The 17,872-nt window shown below is 31.3% G+C and overlaps 1 protein-coding gene across 1 annotated transcript; it reads left to right on the plus strand.

Annotated features, from left to right (window-relative positions):
• Positions 1-214: 214 nt before the first annotated feature.
• LOC131944012 (uncharacterized) lies at positions 215-17,554 on the plus strand. Its single transcript, XM_059304457.1, has 20 exons — positions 215-329; positions 2,709-2,860; positions 3,058-3,160; positions 4,596-4,634; positions 5,217-5,261; positions 5,501-5,575; positions 5,671-5,725; positions 5,895-5,932; positions 6,501-6,655; positions 6,789-6,911; positions 7,177-7,272; positions 8,564-8,666; positions 9,027-9,236; positions 9,871-9,966; positions 10,340-10,478; positions 10,700-10,871; positions 11,426-11,586; positions 12,159-12,308; positions 12,504-12,573; positions 14,641-17,554. The coding sequence occupies exons 2-20, from the start codon at positions 2,727-2,729 to the stop codon at positions 14,849-14,851; spliced, it is 2,175 nt and encodes a 724-aa protein (XP_059160440.1). The 5' UTR covers positions 215-329; positions 2,709-2,726; the 3' UTR covers positions 14,852-17,554.
• Positions 17,555-17,872: the final 318 nt, after the last annotated feature.

Here is a 17,872-nt window from a genome sequence, read left to right on the forward strand (position 1 = left end):
TTGTTGTTGATGCATTTAATTAGGTAATTACATATAATATATTTAGAAGTAGATCTAGGCATAAGCTTGAGTCTAATAAACTATAAAATAAAACATTAGGATGCACGGTATATTTATAAGCGCAAATGTTAAAAAAAGTATATTCTATTTGGCTTAGATTTTGAGAAAAATATTAACCCTTCAAGATTCAAGAACCATCGGTGGCCAGTAGAGTTATTGAGTCTAATTCATCAAGTGTAACTTATGTATTAACCAGAGTTTAAACAGGTTAAAGTCTCCATATAGATTATAGATCTAGATCTAGACTAGATCTAGATATAAGTGTGCAGGTAACTAAAAGATTCTAAATCGAGATCTAAAATATATTAATGAGTACCATAAGCAAAGCCTTAAGCCTAAGCCTACTAATATAATAATATTTAGGCCTAAATAAATTTTAGCCATTTTTAGCTATACTGGCTATAGTATAGTATAGGCAAATTATAGGCCCTATTTTATTAGTAGCCTATTATTAGTTCTATTAGGCCTACTATTAATAATAGTATTCCAGCCAATTCTAAATTATTATTATTATTAAAATTTAAAATTAACTTAAACCTTAGTAGTTTAGTAGGCCTAATGTCTTATTTTATCATTATTAAGTAATATTATAAGGCTGCATCTGGCATCCATCCAGACCCCGGTGTTGTTATAATAATTTAGCCTATTATAATAGACTCGGCCGCTATTCAATTGGACCAGCCTATAAATTTGTTAAGATAATAATAATATGATAATTGTAAACAATAGGTCCTAAGGCCTAAATTAACTATATCTTTTCTGTTGTTGTGATTTTTTTCTTATAATTCTATAGGTCTTATAATAACTTAATGTCTTGAGATTTTGCTTTAAATGCATGATATCAAATTATCATTCCTGACAAATGTCAAGCAGAGTTTCTTCCAGTTATATAGAAAACACATAATTTTACTTTGAGTACTATTTCATATGGTATTAAACTTCTCTGACCGAGCTAATGTTGAGCTTGCATTGTAAATTTGTGCTTTATTTTTTTAAATTTTCTTCTGTTTAACGTAATTTATTTTCATATGGCATATCAGTCCAAATTTAAAATAAAATTATTGTAAAAAAATATTTTTGGACTAATAAATATATATAATAAATAAAATGTAGGCTACAGTCTAGAGGTCCTGGCCTGTTTTCTTGAACACTAATATCTCAAATGCGTGGTAGCAGCTATAATATATTATGCAAAATATAACATATGAACTCGATCACAATGACTCCAAATAAGCTTTTCATCTTGCTCGGTTGGGGGTGGGGGGGGGGGGGGGGGGGGGGGGGGGGGGACACAACAAATCTCAACAATCTCAGATTGTAATGGTATTGCTGCGACACGTGTGCTATACGCTTACACTATTATCTAAACCAATGTGAACTCACAGTGACACTAGCTAGACAATGTTGGTATTTTTCTCTCTCTGACAAAAAAAACGTGAGTGGGCGATCATAGATGAAACGACATTTAGAATGGGCATATTTAAAAATCTGAATCTAGAAAAGAAATACAATCTATGAAAAACAATTTTTTAAAAAAAGCTATTGCAAAGCAACTATCGAGACAGAACTACAAATTTACTTAAAATACTTTTCTTCTCGCTGACTGTTTTTGATCAACCAGGAACAAGGGAAGGGATATCCCAGTTTAGTTAGGTTCCAAACCGGTAACAGACAAGAGGCACGACGTCTTACATTGAATATAGTCTAAATATAGGGTAGTTAGTGTAATAACACGTATTTTTGTTGATATGACAATACAGTCGTTATTGTGGGTTCTTTCTTTTAGGAACACGATCAACAGTGCTTTTTAACTTTAAAATTTATTTACATAGATCCACAAGAATAATGACGATAATCCATAGTAGAAGAAACGACTATGATATTATAGTCTAGAAACAAATTGATGTGGTGACATCTTACATCTTACTATACATGCAAGCCCCCCTAGTTCACCTTGCACTCCCCTTTTATACCTTACATTCTCCCCCCTTATGTCAGTGAGCAATCTCACAAAAAGCATGTAAAAACATGACGAGTCACTCACACGATGTTTCCGTTGGCCAGGTACTCTACATTCATGCAACTTCATGTTAGAATACAATATAATAATCATACCCAATAGTACAGTCTGTTACAGTTAGAAATAGTAGGACCTAACACTAGCAAATCAACAAAACTAATTAACACACACAATAAAACACATAAAAATACTAACAAATCCACAAGAAACATCAGATAAATATAAAAAGGTATAATTTTAATACAGGTTATAAACAAGTGTGTAACTATAGATCAAACTCAATACCAGGTCCGAATAGTGGCCATGGCTATAAGGACCTGGGTCCGAATAGCCACTCCCTAATATTAAACTAATATGTTATTAGTTGGTTTTTTTTAAATAGTTAAGGCCAGGGCTTTTAAATTTTTATTTGTAACTTTAATTAAGCACTGTCATCATTTTAAAAAATTACCTTTATAATCATAACTATACAAAGTTACCTAATTTAGTCTATTTATAGTCTAATAGTAACTGCATAGAAATCACCTGTCATCTGTTGTAGGTCTATAATATGTTTATGATGTTTGACAGCAATAACTGATTAAATGCTTATGTTAAAACATGCTTACCTTTTTTTATAACCATATAGAATTTATAGGCTTTCATCATGGAAGAGAGCATTGAAGCAGACAATGGCAATGCTGTGATTGAGTATTCACAATTTGCTAAAACATTGCATTCGAATGGAATAAGTCTTAATAAATTACTTGAAGATGTTAATTTTTTCCAACCATTACAAAGGTAATTGCTTAAAAAACTTATCAGTTTTTTTTTAATGGGATGGCACAGCTTTTCCATTCAAAGTATTTTTAATTAAAAATAATAAGTCCTGAAGATTTTTATTTACAATTGAGGCCAGATTTAAAAATTAACATTTTTTAATTTGAAAAATTTGGATTATTAGAGACACTACATTATGTCTATATTAACACACACAGATTATCTTTGAGAGATGTGCATCAAGATGAAAGTGTCATACATATTCTTAAAATGTTTCATACATTGGGGATTGCAGCTAAGGAGGATCTTAATTCAATAGCTGTAAGCATATTTTTATTTGAACTTTATTTTAAATGTGTAAAATTTTATAATTTTCTACTTAATCATCAACTTCCAGGCAGTTCTTAATCAACCAGATCCAGTAAATCTTATAGGTATTACAGAAGATGGTGAATTTAGAAAAATAAATATGTGGGATAACTAAAAAAAGTTAAGGTAACTATCAGGAAGAAAAGAGAATGGCCCTAGGAGCAGATAGAATCTGCAGAACTGCTTGGTGTAGAATGTCAAAAACTTCCCAAAATTTTTCAAGTTGGGTATTTAACCTATTTGTAAAGTGGAGTCACAAATTATGGAGACTGTTTCAAAGAGGTAAAAAAAAAGATTGGAGAAAGTTTGCAAATTCTTGGTATGCTAAGGAATATATGGAGATTAGGAAAGAAAATTCTATTATAGATATATTTAAAAGTTATGTATGGCTCTGATTGTTGAAACACCACCAATGCTATTGAGAAGTTTCCCAAAATAAGAGCTTGTGTAAATATTGAGAATCATGTGGCCAAGGGGACATCCATAAATGACGTCACGCTTTTTTTGACGATTTTACCTCTCCACCTCTCTCCCCCCCCCCCCCCCCGTCACACATCATCACAAAAAGCCAGACCCCTCCCCCCTAAAATGATGTCACACCTCAGCCTACACCCCCCCCCCCTCAAAATTGCAGTTGAATTTTTCTTAAAACATCGATATTTTTCCAAAATCTTGTCTGAACTCTGTCAAAGTACAAAGTAGAGTATTTTAATCAATTGCTATTGCACTTTATTAAAACAGTTTTCTAAATCGTGAAATTATGTCTAAAATTCGTTTTCTAACATTGCTTTTTTATAATGCAAAAGGGTCATACCATCTGAACCCCCCTCCTGCTCGTCACACCGTCAAAAAATTACGGACCCCCCTGTGAGTGTGACGTCATTTATGGACGACCCCCAAGTACCTTCTCATTGGGGAGTTAGAAAGGTGAAAACTCATCCATCCATGAACAGTGGTCATCAGGCACAGACAATGTGGTCATATACAAAGAATGACAGCAGATGCGTTGTCTAAGACTCCGCTTAAATGGACCCACCAAGCAAGAAATAATTAAGGAGGCCTAAAGAATCATGGAGATAGTGTTTAAGGAGGGTGTCCTAATGTTCTTTCAGGCAGAAGTTAAAGCCAGGGACAAGTTGAAAAGGCTTGAGAGATGATAATGAATTATTTTAATTGCAGATTTATTGACTGGTTTTACTAATCAAATTTTTATTAACTGATTTTACTAATAAAATTAGCACAGTTTTTTTTTTTTTATTTAATAGACACTAGTTTCAAGAAAAAATAAGCCAAAAACACAAAATGTTCAAATTAGTGATATATAAAAAAGTAGGATTCCATAATTGATTTTCAACTAAGTATTACTCAATTTTCTATTTCTGTACAGAAAATGAGGTCAAGCAAAGTGGAAGATGTCCAGTACAATGTAATTTTTCTGCTTTATAAATAATATTAATTGTTTTATACTGCGTAAAACAAATATCTACCTTCAGAATTACATAACAGCTTTTATATCCAACTACTCTGAACTTTTTTTATCTGTTTACTTTAATGATACAAAAGTTTTGTATTCAACAAAGTCTGTAAAATATCTTCCTAGCACAAATGGGTACCTGATAATATTTAGGAAAGTAAGTGCAACAAAATATTTTTTGCCCACACAACCTGATCACACCATCTGAAGGAATCTGCTTCATCTGCTCTATCATCAAGACTCAATTATTAAAAGATGTCTTTAATTTTTATATCAGTTATTATACAGTTAAATGGTGTTACTAATTTTTATTGGACAGATCAATACTGTATCACATCAAAAATTCTTTTTGCTGGTATTTCTGTTAGGATCTAGGGATAGGATGAGAATTACTACAAAATAATAGAAACTTTCAGTCTCTATAACATCAAATTGTTATTCACATTTTTTTAAATTGGTTAAAAATGTGGGATTTATTGAAATTTGTATTCCTGCTCATAATTATTTACAGTGTTGATCTTTTTTTTAAAATAGAATGGAATTAGTCAAACGGAAGAAGATGTAAAGAATATTGAAAAGGTGGGCCTAATTTCATACATGATAAACTCCACAATATTTTTAATATGCAGGTTTTGTCTATTTTTTAACTTTGTATTTTAATTGCTACACTTTCTTTGATTATCGGCTTTAGCGTTGTTTCACTTACAAGAGCTAAATAACCTAGCAGACTGTAAAATCCATCAGTCTCATTGTAAAATGTGATATAGATAAAATAATGTATTGCTTTTCAATAATTTTATACCATTATTTTTAATCAGTCGGATGAATGGAGTTGTTTCAAAAAACTTCAGGAAAAGTGCTGTGACTTGATCAGAGAAATAAATACACATTTGGTAAGATTGTTTTTAGAAAATTGTTTTTTAGCACGAAATATAAAAAAAAATTATGGAACGAACTTTTAAATTCCTTTTTAATATGTTTATTTCAGACTCTGTTTTTTAAGCAACAATTTAAAGGAACAACAGAGTGTGGAAGACCATCAGGTATATTGCCAGAAAATACATTGTTTTTTTTGTTTTTTGTTTTTTTTTGTTAAATTGTAGGTTAAATAAAATATTTACAACTTGAAATGTTACTATATAACAATATTTAACAATAAGATGTCAAACTATTAATTTAAATACATTATTTAATGAACATTTTTTAAATTAGTTTCTTTCAAGGAGCAGGATATTATCTCCACACAACTGGTGAGTATTACTCAATTAATTAAGACTTTTCTAACAGATTTAATTCTGAGAGACAACAAGCGTTTTATTTTAGCTTTTAAAATATTTATAAAAATATGTATAAACAAAAAAGAATCGCTCCATTTGTAATTTAAGCCTCTATTTAGACTAAAAGAAAATTTTATTTTAAAACTAGCATGCCTGTCCCCGCGTGGGGATTAAAGAACGTCTGACAAAATATATAAGTAGAGTTTCACTAATGCGTACCAAACCCATATTCTTAGGCGCGTGACCTTGTTTTTTAAAACTAAGTTATTCAAATGTAAACAATGCCTGCTCTTGGATCATAAATATCGGGACACGGGTTTACCTACACAACTGCCCAGCATGCCTTGAGTGTAGGTAAATCACTCACCGTAATATTTAACGCCTAAGTGTTGGTAACATGTTGGTAATCATTTATTTTCTCCTTTTTAGTGCATTATTACATAAAAGATTGTTATTAAAACATTTTTTATGAATTTTTTTATTTTAACTTTCTAATTGAATTCAGCGTTTAAATATTTTTGTTTCTCTCTTCTATTCAAAGCCATTCTTCATAGAAAATGTACATTCTCTTGAAAGCTCTTTGAAAGAAATGATGGTTTCTTTTAGAAGGATCCAAGCTTTAAGACATGCTGGTTTGACTGAATGCTCAGCTGCAGTGGAGCAGCTTGAAACAACAAACCAACAACTAAACGAAATGTAACTTTAATTTCTCAATAGTGGTAAACTGTTTAAAAATAAGAATGCTATAAAATGTCAATAATTTTCATAAATATCTCCCTACATTCGAGGTATTATTATTATTATTATTACTATATTTTGTGTTGAACAGTTTCAGAGATGCTTACACCTTAGTTGAGAGTTGCGGAAATGTTTACACCTTAGTTAAGACCAGTACAGCATGTGAAGAAATAAAAACATGCCTTCATTCTTTAAACAAAACTCTTAAGGCAAAGTAAGTTTGTGTTGTTCAATTTATTTGTATGTATCAGCCACTGTTAAGATATCATTTTCTGTTAATTATATGTTGGTTATCTTCGTTTGATGATTAAACTAATCAGTGGTAGCTCCCAGCTACCTATGGTAGTAACCATATGTTATATGTTACTTTTCTATTAAAACACCATAAGTAAAACACAGAAACAATCATTTTGAAATATGTTTACATTTTTCTTAGCCATTTTTAATTACATTTTAATTTTTTTTTAATATAATCAAAGTGGACAATTTATTGAGCAACAACCACCCTGTTGTATAAAAGTAACAGATGTCAAAGATAAAAAAAAGACTTCAGATTCATTTAAGCTCAGTATAAGGTAGGTAGTTTTATACTAAAGTCTCATCCATTTATGTCATCCACATTGTTAGGGAGGGGGGAGGGCTCTGATGTTGATTTTCATGGATGCTTATGAACTGGGTGGTTTTCTTTTTTTTTCTGGATTGTTATAATGCATATCCTCAATATAGGTTGGTGCAAGTGAATATTGGTGCACACGTATGTTGAACGAATGGTATTGAATCGGGCAGCTCAAACCCCCCTCGCAGCCCAACATTTTGGTGGAGACAGCTTAAACATCAACATCAAGACTCAACGACCCGTTTTTGAAGATTCTTGTATGGAGACCCAAATTGGAGTTTAAAGATCGTATTTGGAAACTCGTATGTGAAGACACTTGCTAAGAAAAATTGTATGCTAAGACCCTAGCTTAGAAAACTGGTGGTGTAACTACATTGTGGAAACACATTGTGAAACACATCAGTGAGGCACAAGTTCATTCAACTGATAGTTCTACTACTAGAATATACTGCTAGATTGTACAAGAATATTTCAACAATGGACATTGCAACCGCGATACTGTTGTGTTAGATAGCTGACTAATCATATTCCGCCAGCTGAGTGCGACGTCTACGTGATCTTGACCTCGGACCGTTGGCAAAGTAACGAGGGTCTGAACAACTTGTCCCCCCAATTTTTACCCTAGTACAATATACTGACAGGGGTATTATAAAGACAACATCATTTATTATGCAAACAAAATGAACTTTAATAACAGTTCTTGCATTTTTTAAAAACAACCATTCAACGTCACAGTAGGCCTATCTATATTAATAAAATTAGTAACTCCGTGGTAAGATAAGCATGAGTGAAAATAAAATAATTCTTATTATCTGATGAAGTAAAAATCATTAAAATAACACACCAGCATATTATAGAACTACACTTCTGAGGAAAAAAGCCACTCAATACTGACTACTGTTTAGTGTTTATAAATAATACTTGTTTGATGGATTATTCACATAACTAGACATGGGTGAATGGAACAAAAAATTGAAAAGTATGTGCCCTGTTTTGCCAGGGCTAAGATACGATGTATATTTTTTGTTTTATGGGACCAAATATTTTTTTAATCTTTTTAATTTTCATTTATTTAATATTACCCTGAAGTTTTCAAACAGTTTTGTCACATAGCTTAATTATTTTGTCACATAGCTTAATTATTTTGTCACATAGCCTAATTATTTCATGTCAGCTCTATGCAGTCTTTTACATTGTAGGTGTTAAAAATATCATTGACATGGCTACACAACTTTTCTTTATATTTCTAGAGTTTTTGGCATGAAACAAGGCACACATTGCCTAGGGCCCCTTGAAATATTCTTGTGTCATGAAAGCCAATGGAAATCACATGACGAACACATTAGAGAGAAGGTACTGGTACACTTTTTGTTCTGTCTGACAGCTTTAAACTTTCTGCTCAACATTTTATTTCATGTCATCATCATCATTTAGGTTCTATGGGTCACCAGCTATAGATTTCTAGATGAACTTTACTTTTATGATTTAAAATGAAAATAAAACACCTAGATTTAAATTTACAATTGAAAAAGTAAATAAGTGCAAATGTTGGCTTTTAAACATTTTAGGAAAATAATTTGCTGCAAATGTAGTAGCTTGTAGTTAAGAGAATGGATACTGTTAGTAGCTGCAGTAGATCAACATGAAAGTAAATGCTAGTGGTCATTGAAAATAATTTGTTGACACTGTCAAGTTCAGATGTGTTTATTACAGCAACCACCAATGCTGGTAGAGCAGCCATCAGAACGAAAAATGTCTGAATCTGATCAAGGCATCCTGGTTGAACTTAATGTCAACATAGAGAATTATCAGCGATGCAAGGGAAGAACTTCACCCAAGAGTTACGCACATTTTGACAGAATTGGAATAGTACTAAACTTCACAGCACTACCAGAAAAATTTGAAAGTGAAATTAAAATTGAGGTATATTCCTATGAAAGTAGTTTATTTTTTTACTGTTAGTTTAAATCCAATCATTTCTAGTATTTTTCACTATAATTATGTTGTCTGTTTATATTTTTCAGATTAAAACCAGGTTTGTAGCTATAAATTAAATTTGGGTAGCTACTGTGATTAAATCTAGGGTGTTAACGATCATTAAACTAGGGTGTTCACAATGAAAAAACTAGAATGGTAGCTAGAATTTCTATATCTTCAGCATCATCATCTACTATTTACATGTAATTTTTGTCTCTTCTTTTTCTCCTAAGGAGTTTTATTTCTAAATTATATTTTTCTATTGTGTAAAACAGACACTAGATCTCATAACTTAAAACAAAATTGAGAAGCTGCCTCAATGGTATAAATAACATAATATTTCTTTAAAAAAATAGTTTAACATGTAACTTATCAAAACATCTGTATTGTAGTTTTAAAAATTCATAAGAAGAACTAACATTCAAATGCTGTGTTAAAACTATAGACCAGAAGTCATAGCAACTCCATAAAAGCTCAAACGTTAAACCAAGTTTACCTGTATATTTGTTTTGTTAAAACTTAAAATAGTATTAGATCAGCTGTTACTTAAAATTGAATTCCATTTTTTCTTGTCTTCTAGTGCCTTTCCCTTCCCTTCACTGTTGTAACTGGAAGCAACCAAATATGGCCATACACAGGTGCTGTTGTCTGGTATTGTTGGATCCAGAAAGATCTGGTAAGGTTAGACGTAGGGGGGTGGAGATGCTTCTCATTGTGATTTTGTGTTGGTTAGTGTTTGTTACCCTGTGTTTTCTTAATTACATTTGCTCCGAATGAGCATAAAAATATTAGAGTATTAGTGCATTTTTAAAAAAAGACAGAAAATGAAATGAAAATGTATGCATGTTAGAAAAATAGGTGATATGGATATGGTATTAGATTACATTTGTGTGAATGCGGAATAATTGTTTACAAAAGTGTTTTCATACAAGATGTGTCCTGTTTTTTATTTGAGAAAGGCAAAACTCAATTCTCATCGTTTTCTCCTTTTCTTAATTGAAGCAAGCAGCTAATCTGAAAATTATAAACAACATATTATGTCATCACAGTACAGCACACCATTCAAGTGCCCCAGTGAGATGAGCTTCAGTCAGCTGCTGGCCATGATACAAGCAAAACTAAAATATATCAATAGTGATCTTTATTTAAATGAAGAAAATGTTCTTGCACTGCAAAACATATTAAAATGTAAGTACCTGTTTATAACTAAATTTATCTTGGGGAGGGGTGGTCATTTAGTAAAGTAAGTGCTCGCTATCCCCATGTGGTCATGGGGTAAAGTGGCCACTGTCATTTTCAATATATATATAAAATATATCTTAATACACATCTTTTATGGCAGAGTTTTTATTTTGTTTTCTAACTTAAAATATAATCATTTTTGTAGTCAAACTTTTTATGTTTTCTAGCATTGAAAAAATGCAAGCAGAACAATAATATGATTGACATGCACTCGCTACTTCAAATGAAAATGCCAAAGCAAGGTAATCACACAAATGGGGAGCATACATTCTCATGCTATACCTGGCTGGAAGCAGCATTTAACACCATTAACTTGTTCCAGAGCTATGCGCAAAAAGGGTAAGTTCTACAGTGGTACCTCAAGACATTTAAATTTTTCGGCAAGGTTGCTTGAACATCACATTGCTCTTATCTCTAAACAGTTTTCCCCATTGAAATTAATTTAAATGCCATTAATCAGTTCCAGCCCCCATAATTCTACCCCTGTTGTTTTTGTTTTGCGTTTTTAATGATAAAATGTATTTAAAAATGACAAAGGTATAACTAGCTGTTCACTAGCTGTCAATGCAAAACTCTTGTATTTCAAACTTTGCTCATATTTCAAAGTAAATCGTCAGGGAAATCATATGTCAAAGTACCAGTGTATTAAAACAAGCATGTGAACCTGTTCTATTCCCTATCACTAAACCTAGATGGCTTGTTTTCTGTTTCATTTACTGCAGTTATTACTTGCAAAAAAACTTATTGAAAATTAATTGTATAAAGTCTTAAAATGTTGAACCATTTTTTAAATATAATTTGAATGTCCTAAAATTATAAAAAAAAATCTATCAAGAACAAAGAAGAAGAGATAGGAAGAAGTCTTTTACGCTGTAATGTCTGCATAATTTCAGGGTTTTATGGAGCTTCCTATCACACAGACAGTGTGTAAAGCTGCTGAAAGGAAAGTCTGTTGGTACTGCAATAGTTAGGATTTCACTCAACAATGTTGAGAAAGAAGATTCTATATCTCCATATGCTGCACTTACAGTTCACAGTAACTATAATAATAATAGTATGTTCAAACAATGTTAAATACTGTTTTATGATATTGCTAAAAAAAATTAATCACACTTTACTACCACTAAAAATTAAAATGATTTTTAGGATATCAATTTTTATGTATATTCATTTTTCATGTTGATACATTAGCTTGAAATGTGCAATTGTTAGTTTTGAGAGGAAAAAAGTATTAGCAATCTCTAAAAATATGTTAAACAATTAAAGCTAGTTAATTATCAGTCTGATAGGAGACAGTATGAGAGTCAGTGCAATGCCTAGACTAGTATATTTTGATTTTTTATTAAACTATTAAACCTTTCCCATGATTCATTTCTTTAATCTCCTTTACTTCTCACATCAACTTTGTTGTCGTATCCTTTAGAATCTTTGTCTAATATTTCATATAACACACTATAGTCTATTGCATGTGCTTGTTGCTCATACCTAACTTTTATTACAAGTTTTCTTACATAGTCTCATTGTATGGATGACAAAAATTAATAAGCCCTTTTATTTACTCTTCTGGTCTACAGCTATTGTTGAGTAAGCCGTAGAAGTGATTTTTTATTCTCTTCTTATCTGCAGCTGTTGTTGAGAAAGCCTTAAAAGTGAGAGACCTCTACATCTTCTTATCATCCCTAAAAAATTCAGAGAAAGAAATCTTGATTGAGAACTTAATCACAAGTGTAGTTGGTGATAATGTTCCGCTTTCTGAACTGATACCATCTTCAAAGCGTAAGCATTATTTTTTGTTTTTCTTGTCATATCATACAGCTCAAATATATTTTAATATCCTTGAAGCTCTCACTCTGAGGATTTGATATGTCTGTTTAAAAAAAGTATTGGAAGCTACTTTTTGGGTTAACTTATTAATTTTCAGTTTATAGTGTTTTAAAGCTATAATAAAAATCGTTTGAATGTCATTTACAGCTGTTAGAAATGCTACTATGAATGATTACTTGACCAAGACATCTAAACATGTGGAGATCATTTGTTCAAAGTAAGGTTGTTTTCTTCTTTTAATGTCCTTCTTTTGTTTGCTTGATTTCAAATCATGTCCCACAGCATTCTGTATTGAAAGTTGGTTTTTTCCAGTAATGTGACATGAAGTCCCTCACCATTTTTTCCCACGTTTTCTTTAACTTGCTTTCGTCTCTGTTTGTCTTTCCAATCAAATCTTGCGATCGAAATTTCTTGCACTTCCCAGTTAGCTAGCGCGCTGAAATTTTCAGGGAAGCTTTGTTTTGGATGACAATTGAATATTCAATTGTTATTATTACTAAATTGATCCATGGAAACATTTTATTGAGCATTTTAGACCGCTATATAATCTATATATATAATTCTCCTCTGCGAACCGTTAGAAGACAAGCTGCAAGCGCCTCCTTACAGTCCCCTCTCTTTCTCTCTATCACTACCACTACCACCCTCGTTGTAGTAAAAACGTGGGGAAAAAGGGACATAACCCAGTAACTGTAATTTGTGTACAAACAACCGTAACAACTGGTGGCCAGTATGGGGGAGACGATATGGTCGAGTGGTTGGGCACACGATTGCTATCCCACTCGACACGGGTTCAAATCTGTGTTTTAGTCAGTAACGTATTCACACGTGTTTTTTACGAGTTGTCTTTTTACGAGTTGTCTTTTTACGAGTTGTCTTCGTTTACCCAAAAAAAAGTGAAAAGATAAAATCGATAGCAAGATTTTAATGCAAACAAACAGACAAAGACTAAAAGGTAGAAAATAATAATCATTAAAAAAGTTAAAAAAAAACCCACGTTTTCTGATTGAACTAAAAAGTAGAAAATAAATGCTATACATCACAATAATGCAAGCGATCACTCTACTATAAGCGATCCAAAACGTGGGGCGCCGTGATTTTCTTACAGATTCTAATACTGTTGACTCTCTACAAGCTCCCTAATAAAAGTCAATAGTATTATCTAATCAATAGTAATATAACTTTTACTTCGGCGCCCCACGTTTTTCATCGCTTATAGTAGAGTGATCGCTTGCATTATTGTGATGTATAGCATTTATTTTCTACTTTTTAGTTTTATCAGAAAACGTGGGTTTTTTAAAACTTTTTTAATGATTCTTATTTTTTATCAATTAACAGTTAATAGATGAAGAGCTATCTAATATTGAAATTAATTAATATTTATATACTTTAATATGTTTAAAAGCATATGCTATTAAATGAATGTAGCTTCCCTTTGTTATATTTTTTTACTTTCTTGTATACAGAGTATAGAGAAAGTATTGTAATCGTGCACAAAATTCACATGAAATTTTGACAGTTTTCACAGTTTTACTTCTCATTACTTCATCATATACAGAGTATAGGGGACTTATTTTGATCAGGCAAAAATTATAAATCCAGATCTATCAAAAGATCCAATTGTCTGCTTTAAGTCAAATTTTGAATAATTTCTGTTGACCGTAAGTAATAAAATACACTATTTCCGATTTCTTAAAAAACGCATATGAATTTATAAAGTACTTATTTTCCGCACTTCTATACGCATATTGTTTTCCTGTTCACTTGGTGTGCAATTCCATTTTTTCTACGAGATTCTATTCTATTTTTAAAAGTTTAAGTCACTAAAAATGGATTAAAAATCATGTCTATATCCGAGTTGCCATCTCCCATAGCGTTATATAAGAATATTCAAGAAAGTTTTTGGGGAGATCACTCCCGGTTTATTACAAAGGGGATGTGGTAGTAAAGTTAATTAAGTTAAGGTTTAGTTGGAACAAATGCTGTTTATATAACCTGTATCAGCTCTCATAATAATACAATATTAAAACATCATTTGGTATAAAGCTACCAGCTTAAAATAACTTCTAATATAGTTGTAATAGATATCTAGAGACAAAGAAAGATGGAAAGTGTTAGTGGTTATCATAGCATATATGTAGCAAAGTTACAAAGACAATTGTGACTAATAACAATGATCATAACTTGACAAAAATTGCTCAACAGTAACTAGGACTACAAATAGATTGTTATTATTATAAACTATTTTAAAAACTTTACACTATTTCTATTTTTTTTACCATAGGGATGATGCTGAAGATGAAAAAGTTACAGAGCCAAACCTATATGCTGAAAGTTTAGCAACACCACCCAAACAATTGAAATATTCAGCAGTAGAGCTCCCACCTGATTTAGTTGATGTTGAACCAATGATAACAAAAAACATAATCAACTTTGAACGTGGGAATGATCCAATGTTTTGTGAAAACCATGAACATTCCAATGATGGTTTCTGAAACTCAGTAATTTTGTGAATAATATTGTGCGATGATCTAATGACAAACCATTAAATAAAATGACTGGAAAAATATGTGGTTGTACATTCAAACAGTACAGCCACCAACACGCCCATGTATGAGGGACCGCAGTTATGCCTTTTAAACTAGTAATCTAGAAGCCAGGCTTGTCCTCATTTCAGTTTGGAATTCAGATGTAATCTCAGCACCAGAGTTTTATAAAACATGGAGGGTGAATAATCAACTAACTCTGTCTTTGTACCCTTGGTTCAGTGAATGGACAGGCACTATATTGGTATCCACATAGCTCAAGAATTATTTGGGTATACAAAAGATGGTTGTGAAAAGTAAATTAAGAAATAGCTGATTCTGCTTTGACATCATAGCTTAGATGGTAACTTAGATGGTAACTGATTCTCTGTTGAAGGTCTAGTTTAAACACAGTGCTTTACAAAATAATTACAGTTTACTTGATTTTTAGATGTATTTTTTAATTAGAAAAAAGGTTGTGAGTGATCTTTTTTTAGTTGAATACTGTTAGTTAGATATATTTATTCTACTCTTAAAAATCTTTCATTTATTTTTTTTTTACTTTCTCATATACAGTATATAGAGAAAATATTGCACAAAAACCACAATACTTCATAGTATAGGGGACTTACTTTAATCGGGCAAAAATAATAAATGCAGATTTATCAAAATGTCTGTGTTCTATGCGTAATCGAGTCAGAAAAACTGGGTTTTGCAATTCTGTGTGTATGCATGTCTGTGAACACGATAACTTGAGTACCATTACAGCTAGGTTGATTAAATTTCATATACAAGTATTATCTCAAATTTGTAGTTCTGTATCAACTTTTCAGTGATTTCCAGTAACTGGAAGTGGAACTTATTGTATTTTTGGTTTTTCAAAAGCCTATAACTTGATTACTGTTTCAGGTAGATAAATAAAATTTTACATGTAAGTAAAAGTTCTAATTCTCTGACTTCTGTAGAATTTTGAGTAATTTCCATTGATCGGAAGTAGTAATTTACGCTATTTCTGATTTCTCAAAAAAAACGAATGTGAATTTATAAAGTACTAATAATATTCCGCACTATTATACAGATTTTTTGGTGTTCACTTGGTGCTCAATTCTTTTTTCTACAAGCTTCTATTCTATTATAAAAAGTTTAAGTAATTAAAAATGGATTTAAATCATGTCTATATCCCGAGGTGCCATCTCCCGTAGTGTTATATAAGAATATTCGAGAAAGTTTAGGGTAGATCACTCCCGCTTTATTTTACTTTATTTCATCAACTTCATCACAAACTTTGAAAATGTATATATATGTTACCATCAGTTTCTAGTATGCAATATCTAGAAACATTTTTTATTTCATACTTTGCCTAGACATTTTATAAAAAATGTTAATGTATGTAAAATAACAGAAGAAATACAAAAGTAACAGTTATAAAATGTAATGCTTTGTTAAAGTTTTAAATAAAGTATTAAAAAGAAACGAAAACAAATGTACAAAGTTAAACCCTAACCATATGATAGTGGGTTAAGGTAAGGCCCTACATCTCAGCATCCTTTGAGCACTTAAATTTTTATCTAGATTTTTCTTGTTGCTTATGTGTAAAGAGACATTCACCACTATACGGTTTCATTACCTTTTGTCTCAAATACTTACACCTTGCTTGTTCTGTTAATCATTCTATAGAAAGCCTAGGTAAAGTACAATATATAATTTGTTTCATACCTCTGCTGACTCATTCCATATTTTCTATAAGTTGCCTGGTTTTGAACATAATTTTTTTTTTCATGTTTTGAAATTTTCCCAGATGCTTTCATGTAAAAATCAAGTGCCTAATTATAAACACATATAGATCTATTTGGATGAAATAAAATTATGCAAGCCAAATTATCAAAGAGTAAGCCTACATCTTATTTACCCAGACATAGCTCACAGTGTAGGGAATCTGGTTAATCTATTATTATTTTTATTGAGAGCTTGGCCCTAAACTTTGGCGTAAAGTATCTTTGGTTTCTTCTGTACCAGTGACAAAAGTTTACTGTCTGGGGAAATTTAGGTCCCTGTGACTGTCCACTTTATATTTAACATCTAGATGCTTTAAGTAACTAAAAACACAAAACTGCAACTATCCTATGTAAATTTTGTACATTGAAACAGCATGTTATAAAAAATTGTTGCTGTATCTGCAACAATAACTAGGCATACCTCTGCTGTTAAAACAGAAATAAGACTTATGGCCATTTGACTAAAAAATATAAATCTGTATGTAACTACAGTAAACTATTTTTTACTCTTCCTTCAAAAACCAAAAACAAGCTTAATAAAACTGCATCAGTTTTGGTTGATCTGGAAATTACTATTTAACAAATGCTCCTCTTATATTTATTCTCTTAAAACATTTTGTTTTTCTCAACTAATTCTAGATTCTGCTTTTTATATTTAACAATAAACATTTGATGGGGAAAATATCAATTACTACCTGTGTATAAATGTGTTATGAGGTTAACATACAAAAACAATGTGATATTTAATTGGGGGGGGGGGGGGTGATAATGGAAGATTGCTGATTTGTGAAGAATGAAAGTAAATAATATTTTAATTGTGAACGTCATATAGATGACACACTAGCAACATTTTTTTGATGACGTAAATTGTAAATTATGAAACAATAAATAAAGTAAATTTTATAAATATTGCACCCATTTGATTTGATTGTTTTTTAGTTGATTGAAATTTTGTGCCTGTGTGCAAATAACACTCCCAGGAAAACAGGGCAGTGAGCTGCAAGCTTTGAGTTAGAAACGTGTGTAGCACAGTGAGCCATAGATATAAGAATAGAACAACAAACTGGAACACATACTCTAGAGATTTATAACAAAAGGCTCATTAATATAATAACTAAATATTTAATTTTTACATTATCTACACTATACTATAACAACCATGCACTAAAAGAAACACCATATCAGTTAACTATTCACAGTTTTCCAAAAACACAAA

This window comes from Physella acuta, unplaced genomic scaffold (assembly GCF_028476545.2).
Source record: "Physella acuta isolate Inbredline_101_S28 unplaced genomic scaffold, ASM2847654v3 ptg000041l, whole genome shotgun sequence".
Lineage (NCBI taxonomy): Eukaryota > Metazoa > Mollusca > Gastropoda > Physidae > Physella > Physella acuta.

Coding starts and splice junctions, on each gene's coding strand:
- LOC131944012 (XM_059304457.1), top strand. CDS start 2,727: ATGGAAGAGAGCATTGAAGCAGACAATGGCAATGCTGTGATTGAGTAT. Junction 5,262..5,500: donor ATGTAAAGAATATTGAAAAG/GTGGGCCTAATT, acceptor ATTTTTAATCAG/TCGGATGAATGGAGTTGTTT. Junction 10,872..11,425: donor CAGAGCTATGCGCAAAAAGG/GTAAGTTCTACA, acceptor GCATAATTTCAG/GGTTTTATGGAGCTTCCTAT.